The sequence below is a fragment of the Giraffa tippelskirchi genome, chromosome X, assembly GCF_054371585.1.
Source record: "Giraffa tippelskirchi isolate mGirTip1 chromosome X, T2T-mGirTip1v1.2.pri, whole genome shotgun sequence".
In the NCBI taxonomy this organism is placed as follows: Eukaryota; Metazoa; Chordata; class Mammalia; order Artiodactyla; family Giraffidae; genus Giraffa; species Giraffa tippelskirchi.
The window spans coordinates 64,342,432-64,361,401 of NC_137289.1; the positions used below are offsets into that span (position 1 = coordinate 64,342,432).

Below are 18,970 nucleotides of genomic sequence, written 5' to 3' on the forward strand. Positions count from 1 at the left end.
AACCATAGCCTTGACTAGACAGATCTTTGTTGACAAAGTAATGTCTCTGCTTTTTAATATGCTATCTAGGTTGGCCATAACCTTCCTTCCAAGGAATAAGAGTCTTTTAATTTCATGGCCGCAGTCACCATTTGCAGTGATTTTCGAGCCCAAAAAAATAAAGTCAGCCACTGTTTCCACTGTTTCCCCATCTATCTGCCATGAAGTGATGGGACCGGATGCCATGATCTTAGTTTTCTGAATGTTAAGCTTTAAGCCAACTTTTTCACTCTCCTCTTTCACTTTCATCAAGAGGCTCTTTAGTTCTTCACTTTCTGCCATAAGGGTGGTGTCATCTGCATATCTGAGGTCACTGATATTTCTCCCAGCAATCTTGATTCCACCTTGTGCTTCATCCAGGCCGGCGTTTCTCATGATGTACTCTGCATATAAATTAAATAACCAGGGTGACAATATACAGCCTTAACATACTCCTTTCCCAATTTGGAATCAGTCTGTTGATCAATGTCCAGTTCTAACTGTTCCTTACTGACGTGCATACAGATTTCTCAAGAGGCAGGTCAGGTGGTCTGGTGTTCCCATCTCTTTAAATTTTTCCAGAGTTTGTTGTGGCCCACAAAGTCCAAGGCTTTGGCAAGGTCAATAAAGCAGAAGTAGTAGATATTTTTCGGGAACTCTCTTGCTTCTTCACTGATCCAACAGAGGTTGACAATTTGATCTCTGGCTCCTCTGCCTTTTCTAAAATCAGCTTAAACATCTGGAAGTTCATGGTTCACATATTGCTGAACCCTGGCATGGAGAATTTTGAGCATTACTTTACTAGAATGTGAGATGAGTGCAATTGTGCGGTAGTTTGAGCATTCTTTGGCATTGCTACTCTTTCAGATTTTCCAGTCCTGTGGTCATTGCTGTGTTTTCCACATTTGCTGGCATATTGAATGCAGCACTTTAACAGCATCACCTTTTAGGATTTGAAATAGCTCAACTGGAATTCCATCACCTCCACTAACTTTGTTCGTAGTGATGCTTCCTAAGGCCCACTTGACTTCCATTCCAGAATGTCTGGCTCCAGGTTGCTGATCACACCATCGTGATTATCTGGGTCATGAAGATCTTCTTTGTATAGTTTTTCTGTGTATTCTTCCCACTTCTTCTTAATGTTTTGCTTCCGGTAGGTCCATACAATTTCTGTCTTTTATTGTGCCCATCTTTGCATGAAATGTTCCCTGGGTATCTCTAATTTTCTTAAAGAGATCTCTAGTCTTTCCCATTCTGTTGTTTTCCTCTATTTCTTTGCATTGATCACTGAGAAAGGCTTTCTTATCTCTCGTTGCTATTCTTTGAAACTCTTCATTCGAATGGGTATATCTTTCCTTTTCTCCTTTGCCTTTCGCTTCACTTTTATTCACAGCTATTTGTAAGGCTTCCTCACACAGCCATTTTGCATTTTTGCATTTCTTTTTCTTGGGGATGGTCTTGATCCATGGCTCCTGTACAATGTCACGAACCTCCGTCCATAGGTCTTCAGGCACTTTGCCTATCAGACCTAATCCCTTGAATCTATTTGTCACTTTCACTGTATAACCATAAGGGATTTGATTTAGGTCATACCTGAATGTTCTAGTGGTTTTCTCTACTTTCTTCAATTTCAGTCTGAATTTCGCAGTAAGGAGTTCATGATCTGAGCCACAGTCATCTCCTGGCCTTGTTTTTGCTTCTTGTTTTGTATAGAGCTTATCCATCTTTGGTTGCAAAGAATATAATCAATCTGATTTCGGTACTGACAATCTGGTGATGTCCATGTGTAGAGTCTTCTCTTGTGTTGTTGGAAGAGGGTGTTTGCTATGGCCAGTGCGTTCTCTTGGCAAAACTCATTAGCCTTTGCCCTGCTTCATTCTGTACTCTAAGGCCAAATTTGCCTGTTACTCCAGGTACTTCCTGACTCCCTACTTTTGCATTCAAGTTCCCTATAATGAAAAGGACATCTTTTTTGGGTGATAGTTCTAGAAGGTCTTGTAGGTCTTCATAGAACCATTCAACTTCAGCTTCTTCAGCATTACTGGTCGGGGCACAGACTTGGATTACTGTGATATTGAATGGTTTGCCTTGGAAATGAACAAAGATCATTCTGTCATTTTTGAGATTGCATCCAAGTACTGCATTTTGGACTCTTTGGTTGACTATGACAACTACTCCATTCCCTCTAAGGGATTCTTGCCCACAGTAGTAGATATAATGGTCATCTGAGTTATAGTTAATAGTGACTCTTATAATTAAGTAATGGCATGGATCTCTGCCTCACAAATTCCTTATTTCCTATTTTGCATAAAGAAGATGACTCTTCAAAGCCAAAACACCTCAATAGGAAATAAAAAGTTGCATCATCCTAAATTAAAACACTTAAAATGTTCATAATAAAAAAAAACGTTGACAAGGCGATAATCAGTATATGTATAGAAATTCAAAGAATATATATATATATATATATATATATATATATATAAATGATGAAATTGTACAAAAGTATGCCCATTTTTTGAGGCTTCCCAGGTGGCTTAGTGGTAAAGAATCATCTTACAATGTAAGAAATCCCTGGGTTGGGAAAAATCCCCTGGAGGAGGAAATAGCAAGCCACTATTAGCTTCCCTCATATGGTCTCAATAAAGGACAGAAATCGTATGGACCTAACAGAAGCAGAAGATATTAAGAAGAGGTGGCAAGAATACACAGAAGAACTGTACAAAAAAGAACTTCACGACCCAGTTAATCACGATAGTGTGATCACTCACCTAGAGCCAGACATCCTGGAATGTGAAGTCAAGTGGGCCTTAGGAAGCATCACTACGAATAAAGCTAGTAGAGGTGCTGGAATTCCAGTTGAGCCATTTCAAAACCTAAAAGATGATGCTGTGAAAGTGCTACACTCAATATGCCAGCAAATTTGGAAAACTCAGCAGTGACCACAAGTCTGGAAAAGGTCAATTTTCATTCCAATCCCAAAGAAAGGCAATGCCAAAGAATGCTCAAACTACCACACAATTGCACTCATCTTACATTCTAGTAAAGTAATGCTCAAAATTCTCCAAGCCAGGCTTCAGCAATACGTGAACCGTGAACTTCCAGATGTTCAAGCTGGTTTTAGAAAAGGCAGAGGAACCAGAGATCAAATTGCCAACACCTACTGGATTACTGAAAAAACAAGAGAGTTCCAGAAAAGCATCTATTTCTGCTTTCTTGACTATGCCAAAGCCTTTGACTGTGTGGATCACAATAAACTGTGGAAAATTCTGAAAGAAATGGGAATACCAGACCACCTGACCTGCCTCTTGAGAAACCTGTATGCAGGTCAGGAAACAACAGTTAGAACTGGACATGGAACAACAGACTGGTTCCAAATAGGAAAAGGAGTACATCAAGGCTGTATATTGTCACCCTGCTTATCTAACTTATATGCAGAGTACATCATGAGAAACACTGGGCTGGATGAAGCATAAGCTGGAATCAAGATTGCCGGGAGAAATATCAATAACCTCAGATATGCAGATGACACCACCTTTATAGCAGAAAGCGAAGAAGAACTAAAGAGCCTCTTGATGAAAGTGAAAGAGAAGAGTGAAAAAGTTGGCTTAAAGCTCAACGTTCAGAAAACTAAGATCATGGCATCCGGTCCCATCACTTCATGGCAGATAGATGGGGAAACAGTGGAAACAGTGGCTGACTTTATTTTTTTGGGCTCGAAAATCACTGCAGATGGTGATTGCAGCCAAGAAATTAAAATTAAAATTAAAACTTTCCTTGGAAGGAAAGTTATGATCAACCTAGACAACATATTTAAAAGCAGAGACAATACTTTGTCAACAAAGGTCCGTGTAGTCAAGGCTGTGGTTTTTCCAGTAGTCATGTGTGGATGTGAGAGTTGGACTATAAAGAAAGCTGAGCACCGAAGAATTGATGCTTTTGAACTGTGGTATTGAAGAAGACTCTTGAGAGTCCCTTCGACTGCAAGGAGATCCAACCAGTCCATCCTAAAGGAGGTCAATCCTAGGTGTTCATTGGAAGGACTGATGTTGAAGCTGAAACTCCAATACTTTAGCCACTTGATGCAAAGAACTGACTCATCTGAAAAGACCCTGATGCTGGGAATGATTGAGGGCGGGAGGAGAAGGGGACGACAGAGGATGAGATGGCTGGATGGCATCACCGACTCAATGGGCATGGGTTTGGGTGAACTCCAGGAGTTTGTGATGGACAGGGAGGCCTGGCGTGCTGTGGTTCATGGGGTTCCAAAGAGTCGGACACGACTGAGTGACTGAACTTAACTTTCATAGGTCAGTTTGTAAAAGACATGCCTTCAATGCAGGAGTCCAAGTTCGATTCCTGGGTTGGGAATATCCCCTGGAGAAGGAAATAGCAACCCACTCCAGTATTCTTGCTTGGAGAATCCTATGGACAGAGGAGCCTGGCAGGCTACAGTACATAGGGTCGCAAGAGTTGGACACGACTTAGCAACTAAACCAGACCAGACCACTAATTTTGCTTGGAAAATCCAGGGACAGAGGAGCCTGTTGGGCTACAATCCATTGTGGTTACAAGAGTCAGACAGGATTACTGACTAAACAACAACAAATGTATAGTTTTTAGCTGGCTGCCTGAAAGAATTAAAGCCTTCTCCATTTGTTCCCTTTCATATTAAGGTTTACAGTAAGGAGCATGCATATTATGCCATTAAGATGACAAATTATTTGTTAGGACACCAGGTCTCTCAGGACACTTTAGCACCATTCATCAGAGTTGTGCACTGAGACTGACATCTTTTATTTTCAACTCTATTCCAAGAATATCTATATTATAAAGACAGATGAATTAGATATTGATATTTTTTTTGGTGTTTTTTTTCACTAAATATGTAAGATTGTGTTAAGCAATCAAACAAGGGTGGTTCTTTTCAGAAGCAACCAGCTGATTCAAAGACTAAGAAATACAATTTAAAATATGATCCTAGAGGAAAACTGCTTTTACATAAATACATCTTCAGACTCAGTTCCACAATAATTTTGAAGCTAGCCTAATATCTCAAGCATTGGAAATGATCTTTATATGCATTTGAAATATTTATAACACCTCCATTTTCTATTATTATTAAAGCTAAATTGAACTATAAGAAATATATTATTGAAAAAGCCAAATTTTATTAACCTTCTATGTTTATTTCTTACATTTCCTCCAAGCAAAATTAAAACCAAAGAAATTCCTTACAACTTACACACACAGACTATCTTTGTTCTTCCTGAAGCCTCTAGAGAACCCTAGAAATTCTAATTAAAATTAGCAGTTATAACCTACATATTTTATTATTATTTCAAGCTTGGTTAATATTACCATCATTACTTTAACTCATATAATATCATTATTACCTATAATTACTGTAGGTTTTTAAGAAAAATGACACTATTACTATAACATTAATGTTTATATGTCCCCAAATATCATCAATATGAAGAATAAATAAAACTAGAAAACATATCCAAATTCCAACAGTTACATCTATGACATATAGTCAAAAGTACTGTATGTTCTTGTGTTAATCGCTGAGTTGTGTCCAACTCTTGGTGACCTTATGGAGTGTAACCTGCCAGGTTCCTCTTTCCATAGAATTCTCCAGGCAAGAGTACTTGAGTGGGTTGCCAATTCCTTCTCCAGGGGATCTTCGACATCCATGGGTCAAACCCAGGTCCCTGGCATTGCAGACAGATTCTTTACTATCTGAGCTGCTAGAGAAAGTCCAGGGTCTTTGCTAACTACCTGTTTTATACGCATTTTTCTTTATTGATACAGAGGGCATTTTGAGATCTACTTTGTCATACAGCACCATTGGGCTTGTAAGAAGAGACTAAATATTGTAAGCATGGGGACACAGCATTGGGAATTGGAAGAAACTATAGAGATTAAGAATTCATACTCATCAGGATATTACCACATCTTGTCTGGCCTACTGGCATTGATTCACCATCAATGGTCCATCATCTATCTGTGAATTTCCAATCACCTATATGTCTGCCAAAGGCCTGCTCAATAGTTAATCATCAAATCATTGGGCCCCTAAGGCTTAAAGAACAAATCCCCATTTCCTCAGTGTGAAGTTCACCTCACCACCTTCCCTCCAAGTCCAAGACCAACAGGCTGTGCTTTCCACACAGGTTGCACTTCACCCTCCTACTATTTTTCTAATGTTGTTCTCTGCCTAGAATGCCTTCTCTCCTTCTCCCTCTATTGAAATTTTCCTTAAAATTCAAGGCCCAGCTCAAATTATACTCCTTCTGGGATCCCCATTTGCCCTGCTCAAATTTAACTACTTCCATTTTGTGCTCCCTTGGCTTTTAAAAAATAGCTAGTCTAATATTTAATAAAAATTGATTAAATGGAGTATACCTCTTTCTCTCTTCCTTACTAAATATGTTCCTTGATACTAGATAAGACCTTATTCATTTATCTCCCTCCAATTTATTATAGAACCTTACACATAGAGTATGTGCATGCGTACTAAGTTACTTCAGTCATGTCCAACTCTGTGTGACCCTATGGACTGCAGCCTGCCAGGCTCTACTGTCCATGGGATTTTCCAGGCAAGAATACTGGAGTGGGTTGCCGTGCCCTCCTCCAGGGGATCTTCAAGACCCAGGGCTTGAACCCACGTCTCTTACGCCTGCATTGGCAGGCAGGCTGTTTACCACTAATGCCACCTGGGAAGGCTGTGCTATACATAGTGGATACTCAACAAATATAAATTAAATGAAATGAGAGATCCATCTTCTCCTAAGACAGAGATACTCTGAATTATAACAGGAAATTTAAAGTAATTTTCTCTACAACTCTAAGAATAAGTAATTCAAATAGAAAATATAATATGATGGTACTTTCCCATATTAAATATTTACACATTTATTTACAATAGGTATTAGAACTAGCTAATTTTAAAACTTCTTTCTATTTAGCAATCTAAAGCAAATTTAAACTCAAGTGAAACATTTTTTTAAAAACACAGACTAGTAATGCTTTACAGTGCATTTAGGGAGAACAGAAATGTGAGCTTTCCAAACCTCTTACAGGTGGAGGAATTTCTCAGAGGTTTTGGAACACTGGAGCTGTGAGTTTTGTAATTAGGTCTTAGAAATGAATATGTTGCTCCTTCCAGAATACAACTGGGAGAGTAGCAAACAGCAGCAGAATAGGGAAAAAAGTGGTGCCCTGGAGCTAGGAAAGCCAGGGCAGTGTGGTTTCAGTTCCCCGGAGCCACAGCCTCCAGCTGATTTCTTACTGATCCTGCCACCTACTGACCAAGTATGAATCAAGGCACTGCAATTGACAAGGAATTTCAACTGTTACAATTAAGATCATACAATAGTTATTAAAATAAATGGAAGCATGTATCACGAAAGTTTGTTTTGACTATGTTATGAAATATGGGCTTCCCAGATGGCTCAGCGGGTAAAGAATCTGCCTGCAATGCAGAAGATGGAGTCGCAGGTTCGATCCCTGAGTCTGGGAGATCCTCTTGAGGAGGGCATGGCAACCCACTCCAGTGTTTTTGCCTGGAGAATCAATCCCATGGACAGAGAGGCCTGATGGGCTACACTCTATGGGGTCACAAGGAGTCAGACACGACTGAAGCAATTGAGCACACGCACGTGTTATGAAATATGCTATGATGCGTAATTGTTACTTTAAATGTCCCTTCAGAAATAAATCTTAGTAAAAGTAATGGTACCCAAAAGGTGCTCCCGACCAGATTTGGACTCAAATATTCAAAATGAGGGCTTCCCTGATGGTTCAGTGGGTAAAGAATTCGCCTGCAATTTCTGGAGACACAGGAGACACAGGCTTGATCCCTGGGTTGGGAAGATCCCCTGGAGAAGGAAATGGCAACCCACTCCAGTATTCTTGCCTGAAAAATACTATGGACAGAGGAGCCTGGTGTGCTACACTCCATGGGGTCACAAAGAGTCGGACACAACTTAGTGACAGGGACTCAAAATTAGGAAAGTAGAAGTAGTAGTAATAGCACATAGAAAATTAAGAGAATCAGAGTTAAGACGAATGGAAATGCAGAATGCTCAGCAGTGAATACAGGAGAGCCTTTAAATAACTTTTGTTTGATTTTAATTTGGTTTGATTATGGTTTAGCAGCCAGAATAAGAATGGCTTCTACTCTAGCTGACTGGCTTTATGAACAGGAAATTGTCTTGGTGAATTAATAGTTGTATTAATTGTCAATAACTAAAACAAGACACACACACACACACACACACACGGCATCATGTTAAATCAAAAGGAAAGGGGAATTGATATTTATCAAGTGCCTGCTATATCAAGCACCATGCTGGGTCCTTTAAATACATAACATTATTTAATTCTCATACTACTAGTTAAACATCAGCCTTTCTCATTTTATACATGAGAAAATTCAGTCACAGAGGTTACTAGTATCACAGCTGAAATACAAGTATGTGACTCCATTTCCCCTGGACTTTTCCCACTATACCACAATATCTTGAGAAACTCTCTAATGGATTTCATATTAACCTGCATGTATCAAACTTCACTTTGTTCATCTGTAAAACAGAGTTTGGTTTAATCATTTCTAAGGTCCAGATGGACTCTAAAATTTTATCAAACATATAATTCTTATGGGATTCAATATAAATACATCAATAAGCAAAAGAATAAATGCTCAATACAAAATGTGCAAAGAAGTAGAGAAAGAAGTTCACAGAAAAGGAGGTTAAAATTGCCTTTGAAGAGAAGAAAAGCTACTTACACTTTTAATTTAAGGAGCAAAAATTGTATCATGGATGATTTGCCATTTACCTCTGAGATGGGCAAAGGTTGTAGGGAAACAGGTACTCATATATATTTTAGATGTACACTATAAATGAATACAAACTCTTTGGAAGGAAATTTGCTAATATCTATCAAAATGTCATTTCATCTAAGAATTTCACTTCTAAAATTTATCCTACAAACAAGTCCTATGTGCACAAAGATATATATGTAGATACATGTTCACTGCAGAATTGCTTGAAATAGGAAAAGACTGGAAATAATCTCAATATCCATTAATAGGTAATTGGTTACATAAATTCAGACAGGGACTATATGACAGAATTCTATGCATTGTGTAAAAAGAACACAGTAGATAAACATAAACTACTATGGAATAATATTCAAATATATAAAGTGAAAACAGAAAGAAGTAAACAAAAGGTGATAAAAACACATATGCTTATATAGGCATAGACTATTTCTAGGAGGCAATGTGAGAAATGAGTAAGAGTGGTTTTCTCTGGGGAAGAAGCTGTAAGTCTGGGATTGGAGGGATATGCTTACCATGCATATTTTTATTATTATTACTAATACCTTGATATAAGCATGTTTTAGTTTTTCAATTGAAAAAACCAGATTATAATAAATAGTAATCTCTGGAGTCCTTGAAGAATCTTTTAAATGTGAAGTTTACAAGAGCAAATAAGGGGAAAAAAAAACTTTAGCAGGAATTTTTTAAATGTCAAAATTCTTCAGAATACTCTAGTTCGCCCCAGATTTCTGTGTATGTGTGAGTGTCAATCTATGAGGAACAACAGATACAGCACAAGCGCCTCCATTGCATAAGATAAGCTAGAAGGGCTGAACAGGAATAATTTTCACCTCTCTCTCTCTCTCTCTGAATCTTCCAAAATTCACATTCTCACATTCTAGGGCATGTTGTGACAAATCAGACAAATGAATGGTAAAGATGCTAATTCCAAGGGCATGGGAGTGTGGAATATATCAATTTCTTAGTTGTAAAGACTCACTCAGGCTAAAAAACACTCCTACGCTTAAGTAAGCTATCAGTTCTGCAATAATTAGTAAAATAGCAATGTTAAAATAGCAAAAGTTCACAAACCACAATGATTCATTATGAGATTGAGAAGTTACCTACATAGTACCAAAATAAGGTATGACATGCATAGAGGTTAAGGATCTAATCATAAAAAAGGTGTTCAATTATCAAATCAGTAAAACATATTTATTAGTTACCAGATTTTGATATTATTCCAGAAAAAATTTGCTTATAAAAAAAGTATAAAATTTCCTCAGAAACCAAATGGATTATTACAAATGTAAGACTGTATAAGCACTATGAAACCAATCTTACTCCAATTTCATGAAAACTTCTGAGTCCTTACTATTCTGTTACATTATTTTCCCTTACACAGTTAATCAACAAATTCATCACCTTTGCTTCTCAGTAAAGATGATAACTTTATAATGGAGGAGTGTAAACAATAAAAAAATTAAAACATTTTATTTGAAATCATAAAAATAAAACCCATATTTCCACTTGAATAATAATACTTATGCAAAATAAAATTCAAAGGAAAAAAAACTATCCTTTTTTAGTTGCTGAGTAAAATATAGTTAATAGGTCAATATAATATATTTGACTCTGCCCCCAAACTATACACCTACACATTACCAGAAATTTTTAGCAAAGCACTGAATTCAACATATCAGAACAAGAACTTTATATTAAAAAAATAAAACATACCTTTCATCTGGGTAGCAAAATTCAGTGCCAATTTTGCAAAAAGATCTGGATTTTCAAACTTCTCCTCCTTTACTTTCAACCAGAAACAATTCTCAGATAATTCTTTGGGTTCAATCTGAAACAAAAATAAAAAAGAGAGGTTTCTAAATTATTACTGTGCATTTATTTTTTTCAAAGAACTCACTTTCAGCAAGGTTGAATGACATTACCTTTATTCATCAACCTACTAAATCAATTTTAGGATCTATCAAAACACTTTCTAAGTAAGCATTCATTAGGAAAGTCACAGACTTCTATTGGTGTATAGAAAAGGACAAAACAGCAATAGGCCATGTAGCAAACTACATTTAAAAAAATCTTCTACTTGAAGGAATCTTAAAAAATAACTGAATAAATCCCTCCCCTCAACTTACATACATTCTTCTTGCTCCTGGATTTTTAAAAATGGGAAACAGATTGAGAAGAATAACTCTCCCATGTTTACTGACTAGGTTGCAGACAATAACCATAACAGCTGACAATTACATACCTCGTATGTGTCAGGCACTCTCTTAAGTGATTTCACACATTAATTCATCTCATTTGATTGTCACAATAATCCTCTGAAGCAGGAACTGTTATTATCTCCATGTTAAAGATGAGGAAACTGAGCCCTAGGATGTTTGAGTAGCTACCCAAGCTAGTAAATGGTGAAGATGAGATTTAAACTCAGGCAGCTTAGCTTTGGATAATTGTGCTCTTAGCCACTACACTTAAATCCAATATTAGAACTGTGCATCTTCCACTACATATCATGTTTTGTGAGACTGAAAGTGCTATTACACTGTATGCTTAACTGCTAAATGAGCACATCATGACATTTACACACAGATAACTGGGCCAGCAACTTCTGGATCCTATAGTTTGGTTGATCATGTGTAATAAAAAACAGTTACATTCCAAAAACATTTAGATCTCATTTACTCTTCTGAGCAAAGCACAAATATATGCTTAACTGTAAAACTGATTTAACCATTATTCTGATCAAACCAATTTAATATATAGATAGTATCAGATATCACTGATATGTTCTTGGAATAGCCATTTCCACAGATGATGGTCTACGCAACTGTATTTTCATTACATTTAGTCCCTACTGAATGGGGACTGTGTCAATCTTGATAATAAGTTTTTCATAAGACATGTTATTTAATAATAATAAAGCAAAATAACATTCAATAAATCTTTCACACATCATATAAAAAACAATTACTTTAATGTCTACACTGAATACTATCAGCAATTCCACACTATCTGAAAGTTCAAAACTAAAACAAAATTTCTAAGAACAAAAATAACTAAGATAAAAGGGCTCATTAATAAAAAGGTTATATTTAAGAATGTTATAGCAATTAAAGTTAACAATGGTAAAAGAATCAAATTATTTTTTGTATACCATTTTCACTTTGATTTACCTTTCACCTTCTATGTTAATTTCAAGTTACCTGTGGAGTTTCCAATTCTCTAGTTATGAAAGATGAACATAAGATGGTGAACTCACAAGCGAAAGTAAAATAATCAATGGTCATGTTCTCAAATGTTACATGGACTAATTTTGTGACCCCCATGGACTGTAGCCTAACAGACTCCTCTGTCCATGGGACAGATATGACTTAGCAACTAAACAAGAACCACAACAACATATAGCGATACCGTCACTTACACGTTAATGAACAACTATGGCTAGACAAAGCCAAAAAACTATAATCATAGCATTACCTTTGACCAATTGATCCTCTTCATGGACACCTCAGGTGTATATACTTTTTTCTGCTTCATTCCATATGGCAGATCGACAGGTATTCCCAGAGGTGGAGGAACTCCTCCAAGGGGAGGTGGTGGAGGAGGTCCCCCAAACAGTGGTGGTGGTGGTGGTATTCCAGGCATCCCAGGTAAAGGAGGTGGAGGAGGAGGACCTACTCCGGGTAGAGGTGGTGGAGGTGGAGGTGGAGGTGGGGATGGCCCAGCACCTGGCAATGGAGGTGGTGGAGGAGGGCCTGGAATTCCTGATGAACCAGGTGCCTGAAATATACAATAACCAAATGTTTATTTAAATGTTTACAGTACAGTATGGTAGCAAAGAAAACTAATCAGTAGACATTTGTGGTTGGGTTGTTTAAGATTTATTTAATTTTGACAACATCTAAGGGCTTAAGAGTGGGCTTCCCTGGTGGCTCAGATGGCAAAGAATATGTCTGCCAATGCGGGAGACCTGGGTTCTCTCCCTGCATCGAGAAGATCCCTTGGAGGAAGAAATGGCAACCCACTCCAATATTCTTGCCTGGACAATCTCCATGGACAGAGGAGCCTAGTGGGCTACATACAGTCCAGGGTTGCCTAGAGTCAGACAAGACAGAGAGACTAACACACAAGGGCTTAAGAGTACATAAAAAAGACTTGCACAGATTTTTGATAAGCATTATAAACCCTGGAGAATGACTAACTCTGCTAATATACTAAGGCTAGGAAAGCTGGCATGCTCAAAGACTTTGTGAAATACTGCTCCAAAATAATGAAAATTTAGTTACATTATAAATATATGAAAAGAAGAAGTACTGTGTATGGTTTGAGCCTGCTGGCCGAGTTGGTATGAACTGTCACTATTGTTTAGTCATTCAGTCATGTCAGATTCATTGCAACTCCATGGACTGTTGCCTACCAGGTTCCTCTTCCCATGGGATTTCCCAGGCAAGAATACTGCAATGGGCTGCCATTTCCGTATCCAGGGAATCTTCCCAACCCAAGGATCGAACCCTCATCTCCTGCATTGGTAGGCAGATTCTTTACCACTGAGGCACCAGAGAAGCCACATTGGTATGAATATAAGATGATCACTACAAAATAAGAGATTTGTTTCCTTTGGGTCCAATTAGCTTTACATGAAGTATCTGTCTCACAGCACTAGTAACTTAGCTGTCTTCTAATACCAAGAATTAACACAAAGTAACTTCCATTTACTGGTTTAGAAAAGGCAGAGGAACCAGAGATCAAATTGCCAACATCTGTTGGATCATCGAAAAAGCAAGAGAGTTCCAGAAAAACACCTACTTCTGCTTTATTGACTATGCCAAAGCCTTGGACTGCATGGATCACAACAAACTATGGAAAATTCTTAAAGAGATGGAAATACCAGACAACCTGACCTGCCTCCTGAGAAATCTGTATGCAGGTCAAGAAGCAACAGTTAGAACTGGACATAGAACAGACTGGTTCCAAATTGGGAAAGGAGTATATCAAGGCTGTATATTGTCACCTTACTTATTTAACTTATATGCAGAGTACATCATGAGAAATGCCAGGCTGGAACAAGCACAAGCTGGAATCAAGATAGCCGGGAGAAATATTAATAACCTCAGATATGCAGATGATACTACCCTTATGGCAGAAAGCGAAGAAGAACTAAAGAGCCTCTTGATGAAAGTGAAAGAGGAGAGTGAAAACGTTGGCTTAAAGCTCAACATTCAGAAAACTAAGATCATGGCATCTGGTCCCATCGCTTCATGTCAAACATATGGAGAAATAATGGAAACAGTGAAAGGCTATTTTGGGGGGCTCCAAAATCACTGCAGATGGTGACTGCAGCCATGAAATTAAAAGACACTTGCTCCATGGAAGAAAAGCTATGACCAACCTAGACAGCATATTAAAAAGCAGAGATACTACCTTGCCAACAAAAGTCCGTCTAGTCAAAGCTATGGTTTTTCCAGTAGTCATGTATGGATGTGAGAGTTGGACCACAAAGAAAGCTGAGCACCGAAGAATTGATGTTTTTGAACTGTAGTGTTGAGAAGACTCTTGAGAGTCCCTTGGACTGCAAGGAGATCCAACCAGTCCATCCTAAAGGAAATCAGTCCTGAATAGTCATTGGAAGGACTGAGGCTGAAGCTGAAACTCCAATACTTTGGCCATTTCATGTAAAGAACTGACTCATTGGAAAAGACCCTGATGCTGGGAAAGATTGAAGGTGGGAGGAGAAAGGGACAACAGAGAATGAGATGGTTGGATGGCATCACCGACTCGATGGACATGAATTTGAGTAAGCTCTGGGAGTTGGTGATCGACAGGGAATCCTGGTGTGCTGCAGTCTATGGGGTCACAAAGAGTCGGACATGACTGAGTGACTGAACTGAACTTCTATTTGCACAATAAATCCAGGTTTATCCATGTTTTTACATTATTTCTTTTCATCCTCATAATAACCCTATGATGTAAGTTGGGCATTTTTATCTCGCTCACCATTAACTCACTTGTTATACACAAGCAAACTGTAACTGCAAACAGGTTCAATGCCTAATCTAAGGTTGCACAGCCTGAAATGTGATTAAGATTTACATGTGGTTCTTCTCATATCTAATGCAGTCCTCTCTCCACTACAACAGACTAGCTCCTCATGAATGAGTGTCAGTTGTCTTGAGGGGAATTAATAGATTGCAGTATGAGGCGATTACAACTTGTTTCTCCCACCAGAAAGGAACTTCAAGCTTATTCTCTAATAATGATGCATGACAGCTGATGAAGATCATCCCATTTCACACTGTCCACTTTTTTGATAATTAATCTGGACCTGTTTCTTTAAACCATTACTGATCGCAATGGTTCACTTTTCAAAATGAATGTAAAAGTGAATTTGATAATTGTAAACTTTCCTAAGAAATTCCTCCAAAAGAATACACATCTTCGGCAATCGAGATATGACATTACATTAACTGAGTGAAAAGTTTAAAATTATTAACATTTGTTGGTATACTATTATTCTTATTTGGGGAGAAGCTCTTCTAATCGTTCCTAATATGAATTTCCACCATGGACTACTTAACTGAGCTAACTAAACTTAGAAATATCTTTACATAATGAATAATTGGAAACCTATTTTTGAATAATCAATTTTAAAGGACTGGCCAATCGGCAAGATTGTTAAAAATTAACAATCACAGGTAGACAAAAATGTTTCTCCTAATATTTAATGCACATTGTCCAAATATTTTATTCATATATATGGTTATGTGTGTATATACAGACATTCAACTAAAGTGTTTATACACTTAAATGACAATCCTCTCCTGGAATGTAATCCCCTCCTGAGATTAGGAAGAAGGATAGGATTAAAATATGTAGAATTCTTTCAATTTTATTTTAAATGTGGCAAAACTATAGAACAGTCTGACTTTCCAATCTTGATTGAGATATCAAAGAAATTCTGGGAAAAATTAATATAATCTTTCTGAAAAGTTCAGTAAATTAGAAATGTATGCTACAAGTTTTGTGTATAAATGAATTTGTTGAATAATTTGAATATAAATGTGTATCCCATTTTTTGTATTAATAGACAGCAAAATGAAAGTAATACTTTTATGTAAACATCTAGTTTTGTCTCTATGAGATCATCGTTATGATATGAAACGTGTGTAATTACAAAAATGCTATTACTTTAAAATAGCTTTTTTTCACTCAAGTTATTTAACAAATTTAATTAAGAAAATCTCCACTGCTTCTATAAAATACCATCCAGCCTTTAAAAATCAAATCATATGAGCCCTTTTCTTCCCTCCTATGAACAATTAATTAGGAATAGAACAACTAAATGAGACCACAATAGAGAATTAAGAATTGAATAAACAAATAAACATTTACTATTTGACACAATGTAAGGTGCACTAGAAAGTACTGCAGATCAGTTAATAATAAATAAGCAAGTATGCAACTAAATGCTAAGGCCCTGTGCTAGGTGTAGTTGGGACTTTAATAAGAACAGAAAGTAAAGACACTGTCCTCAAGGTGCTTATGCTGATTTGAGTGTTCTACAAAAGTGAAAGTGTTAGTCGCCCACTTGTGTCTGACTCTTTGTGACCCCATGGACTGTAGCCTACCAGACTCCTCTGTCCATGGAATTCTCCAGACAAGAATACTGTAATGGGTAGCAATTCCCTTTTCCAGGGGATCTTACCAACCCAGTGATCAAACCCGAGTCTCCTGCACTGCAGGCAGATTTTTTACCATCAGAGTCACCAAGGAATCCTAAAAGTGAAGTTCAAAGAAATTCCCGAACAGAGTTTTGGGCGACGCTTTTCAAAGGCTGTCACACTGAGCTGTTCTCGAAAGGAAATGTTTCACTAGCAAGAAGCAAGGGAGGGCGTTTCTGAGAGTGAATAACTGAAGCCAGCATTTCTCAACCAAGTTCCATGAACACTATTTTGCAGGAGATGTTAATAGGTGCTCTAAAATAAAAGGTTCCTTGGCTAAAACAATTTGGGAAACTGTAGGGAAAAGAGGTTTCTTCAACGTAAGCCATCTCAGACCCTTAAGTATGCTAATGAGAATAATCGATCTCCAAGAAGAACATTTCAAGTGTACCAAATTTACTGGACTATGGAATGCTTTCCTCCTGAAAAACCTATTAGCATCTCTGTAACTAATGCTGGGAAATGCTGGCAGAAGGAAATGTGTAGAGAGGGTAAATTCTAAATGTGAAGGGAGGAGAAGAGATGACTTAGCTGCAAGAAATGATGGAGTTAATGGAAAAGAGATGGGGCTGCAAAGGGGAGATAACGAGGAGTCCAGGATAGAAGAGTTTCAAATTCCTAGTAAGGAGATTTTTTTTTCTTTAATCCTTAATGCAACAGGCAACCATTGAGCATATTAAAGCCTGGAGTGACAATAATTAGGGAAGTGTTTTAAGAAGATTAAAGACCATAGGCAGGGCAGAAAGTTAGGAAATACTGTGATATTCCAGGAAGGACAGAATGAAAGAGCAGCCCTCAGGAGTTCTGGGTTTTGATGTTAAGGAAATAAAAAAGAGAAAGAACTGACATAAAACCGCAACCAGCTCAATTTTTCTGGAGGCAAAGCAAAGGCCAAGACAACTCTGGTTTCACAATCAAAAAACCAGTGGTAAATGTTAAATAAATAAGAATGGAGACCAAGCTGGTTTGAGGAAAGAGAAGTGAAGTGAAATCTCTCAGTCGTGTCTGACTCTTTGAGACCACATGGATGGGACCACAAATAACGGATTGGATTTCAACATGCAACAGGACCTACCTATGGGTAATGTGGAATCCACTGGTGACTTCTGAAGTCACTTTTAAATAGACTGACAGAAATTGACCTAGTCAACCAACAAACACCTACTATGTTAAGAACTAATTTTATATTTCGTTATATTCATTTAAAAACTATGTTGTGCTGAAATTACTTAATCAGCTCTATAATTTAGACACCAGAGTTAAGATTTTAAGTGCATATGGGGGACTTTCTCACAGGTAATATAGGGGGAAATGTAAAGTGTATAGATTTTGAAATTACGGTTGGTAGTCGAGATTTAAAGAGATCTCAAAAAGCTTTGGGCATAATTAAAAGTAATGAGCATTTCCACATTCCTTTTGAAAGGAAATACTAAGCATTCAACTTTTCAAACCATCATGAAAATTTCATCTCAAAAAGAGTCTTGCTTGTGTAACATATTCCGTTAAAAATATTCAGGGCAGTTTATGCAACGAATGCCTTTTTTTATCCAAACATGAAAATGATTTATTGTCCTAGAAAATCAAATCTGTAGTTATTTCAGTTAAAACGGGAAACTGCCAGAAAGTCTGCTTCTGGTCACATGTTTCCTCCCATCGAACAAGATCATTTTCTACCATCGAACTCACTGTGACATGACACAAAGTCTGTATCTTGTCTCATTACCTGGATTCGAAGTTGCTGGATTTCTGTTTCAAGTTCTTTGATTTTTTCTTCTCTTTTTTGAAGCTCAGCTTGAGCTTCCTGTCGAGCCGTGAATTCTTCATCGAACTGCAATGATCATCACCATAAATGTACAGTGAGTAATGCAGTTTTGAGAAAGCTCTAAACAACATTATGTATTAAATAAGTGGAGTGTCATTTGCTTCTTAAATTTCCTAGGTCACTCAGAAAATCAGAGCTCTTGATTATTTCTATGGCAATTAAGCACCTCTGTGGGGATGGGGTATTAGTAGAGGAGAAATATGTCCCCAACACAAGGTAAATAAAACCATTTTCACTTCTGAAAAAAATAAACAAAACAAAACTTTAAATGCTGGACTAAGAAGGCTCTCTTCATATATAGCAAACATTTTTGTTGTTTTGTTATTGAAAATTAAGTTTTAGAATTGTGGGGTTTTTTTTAATGCTCCATCCCATACTTTTAAGTATATTTAATTAGAAAATGAAACCTAAAAATTAGGCATCAAGCAGTCCAACTCTTTAAAAATATATTTAATCCTGAAAAGAGATAGCACTTCTAGAATGCTCACATGAATGTATATTAACACAAAATAGACTATTTGCATTACAGTCTTAATTGTAGTAAAATAAATTCAAAAAGTG

At 37.3% G+C, this 18,970-nt stretch overlaps 1 protein-coding gene and 1 long non-coding RNA gene across 16 annotated transcripts in view; both read right to left on the minus strand.

Moving 5' to 3' along the window:
• The window catches only part of DIAPH2 (diaphanous related formin 2), a 952,992-nt gene that overhangs the window by 617,826 nt on the left and 316,196 nt on the right, over positions 1–18,970 (minus strand). For 14 of the 15 annotated variants that reach the window (XM_081565331.1, XM_081565339.1, XM_081565328.1 and 11 more), the window contains 3 exons: positions 18,311–18,415; positions 12,347–12,649; positions 10,589–10,703 (listed from right to left, as the gene is read on the minus strand). In XM_081565331.1, the coding sequence (XP_081421457.1) occupies positions 10,589–10,703; positions 12,347–12,649; positions 18,311–18,415 (523 nt within the window). Of the gene's footprint in view, positions 1–10,588; positions 10,704–12,346; positions 12,650–15,766; positions 15,801–18,310; positions 18,416–18,970 lie in introns of all 15 variants that reach the window. The other variant, XM_081565323.1, reaches the window with a different exon arrangement.
• LOC145536282 (uncharacterized) lies at positions 5,817–10,068 on the minus strand. Its single transcript, XR_014075733.1, has 2 exons — positions 7,954–10,068; positions 5,817–6,632 (listed from the first exon to the last, which is right to left on the minus strand). It is a non-coding gene; the product is annotated as an uncharacterized LOC145536282 (long non-coding RNA).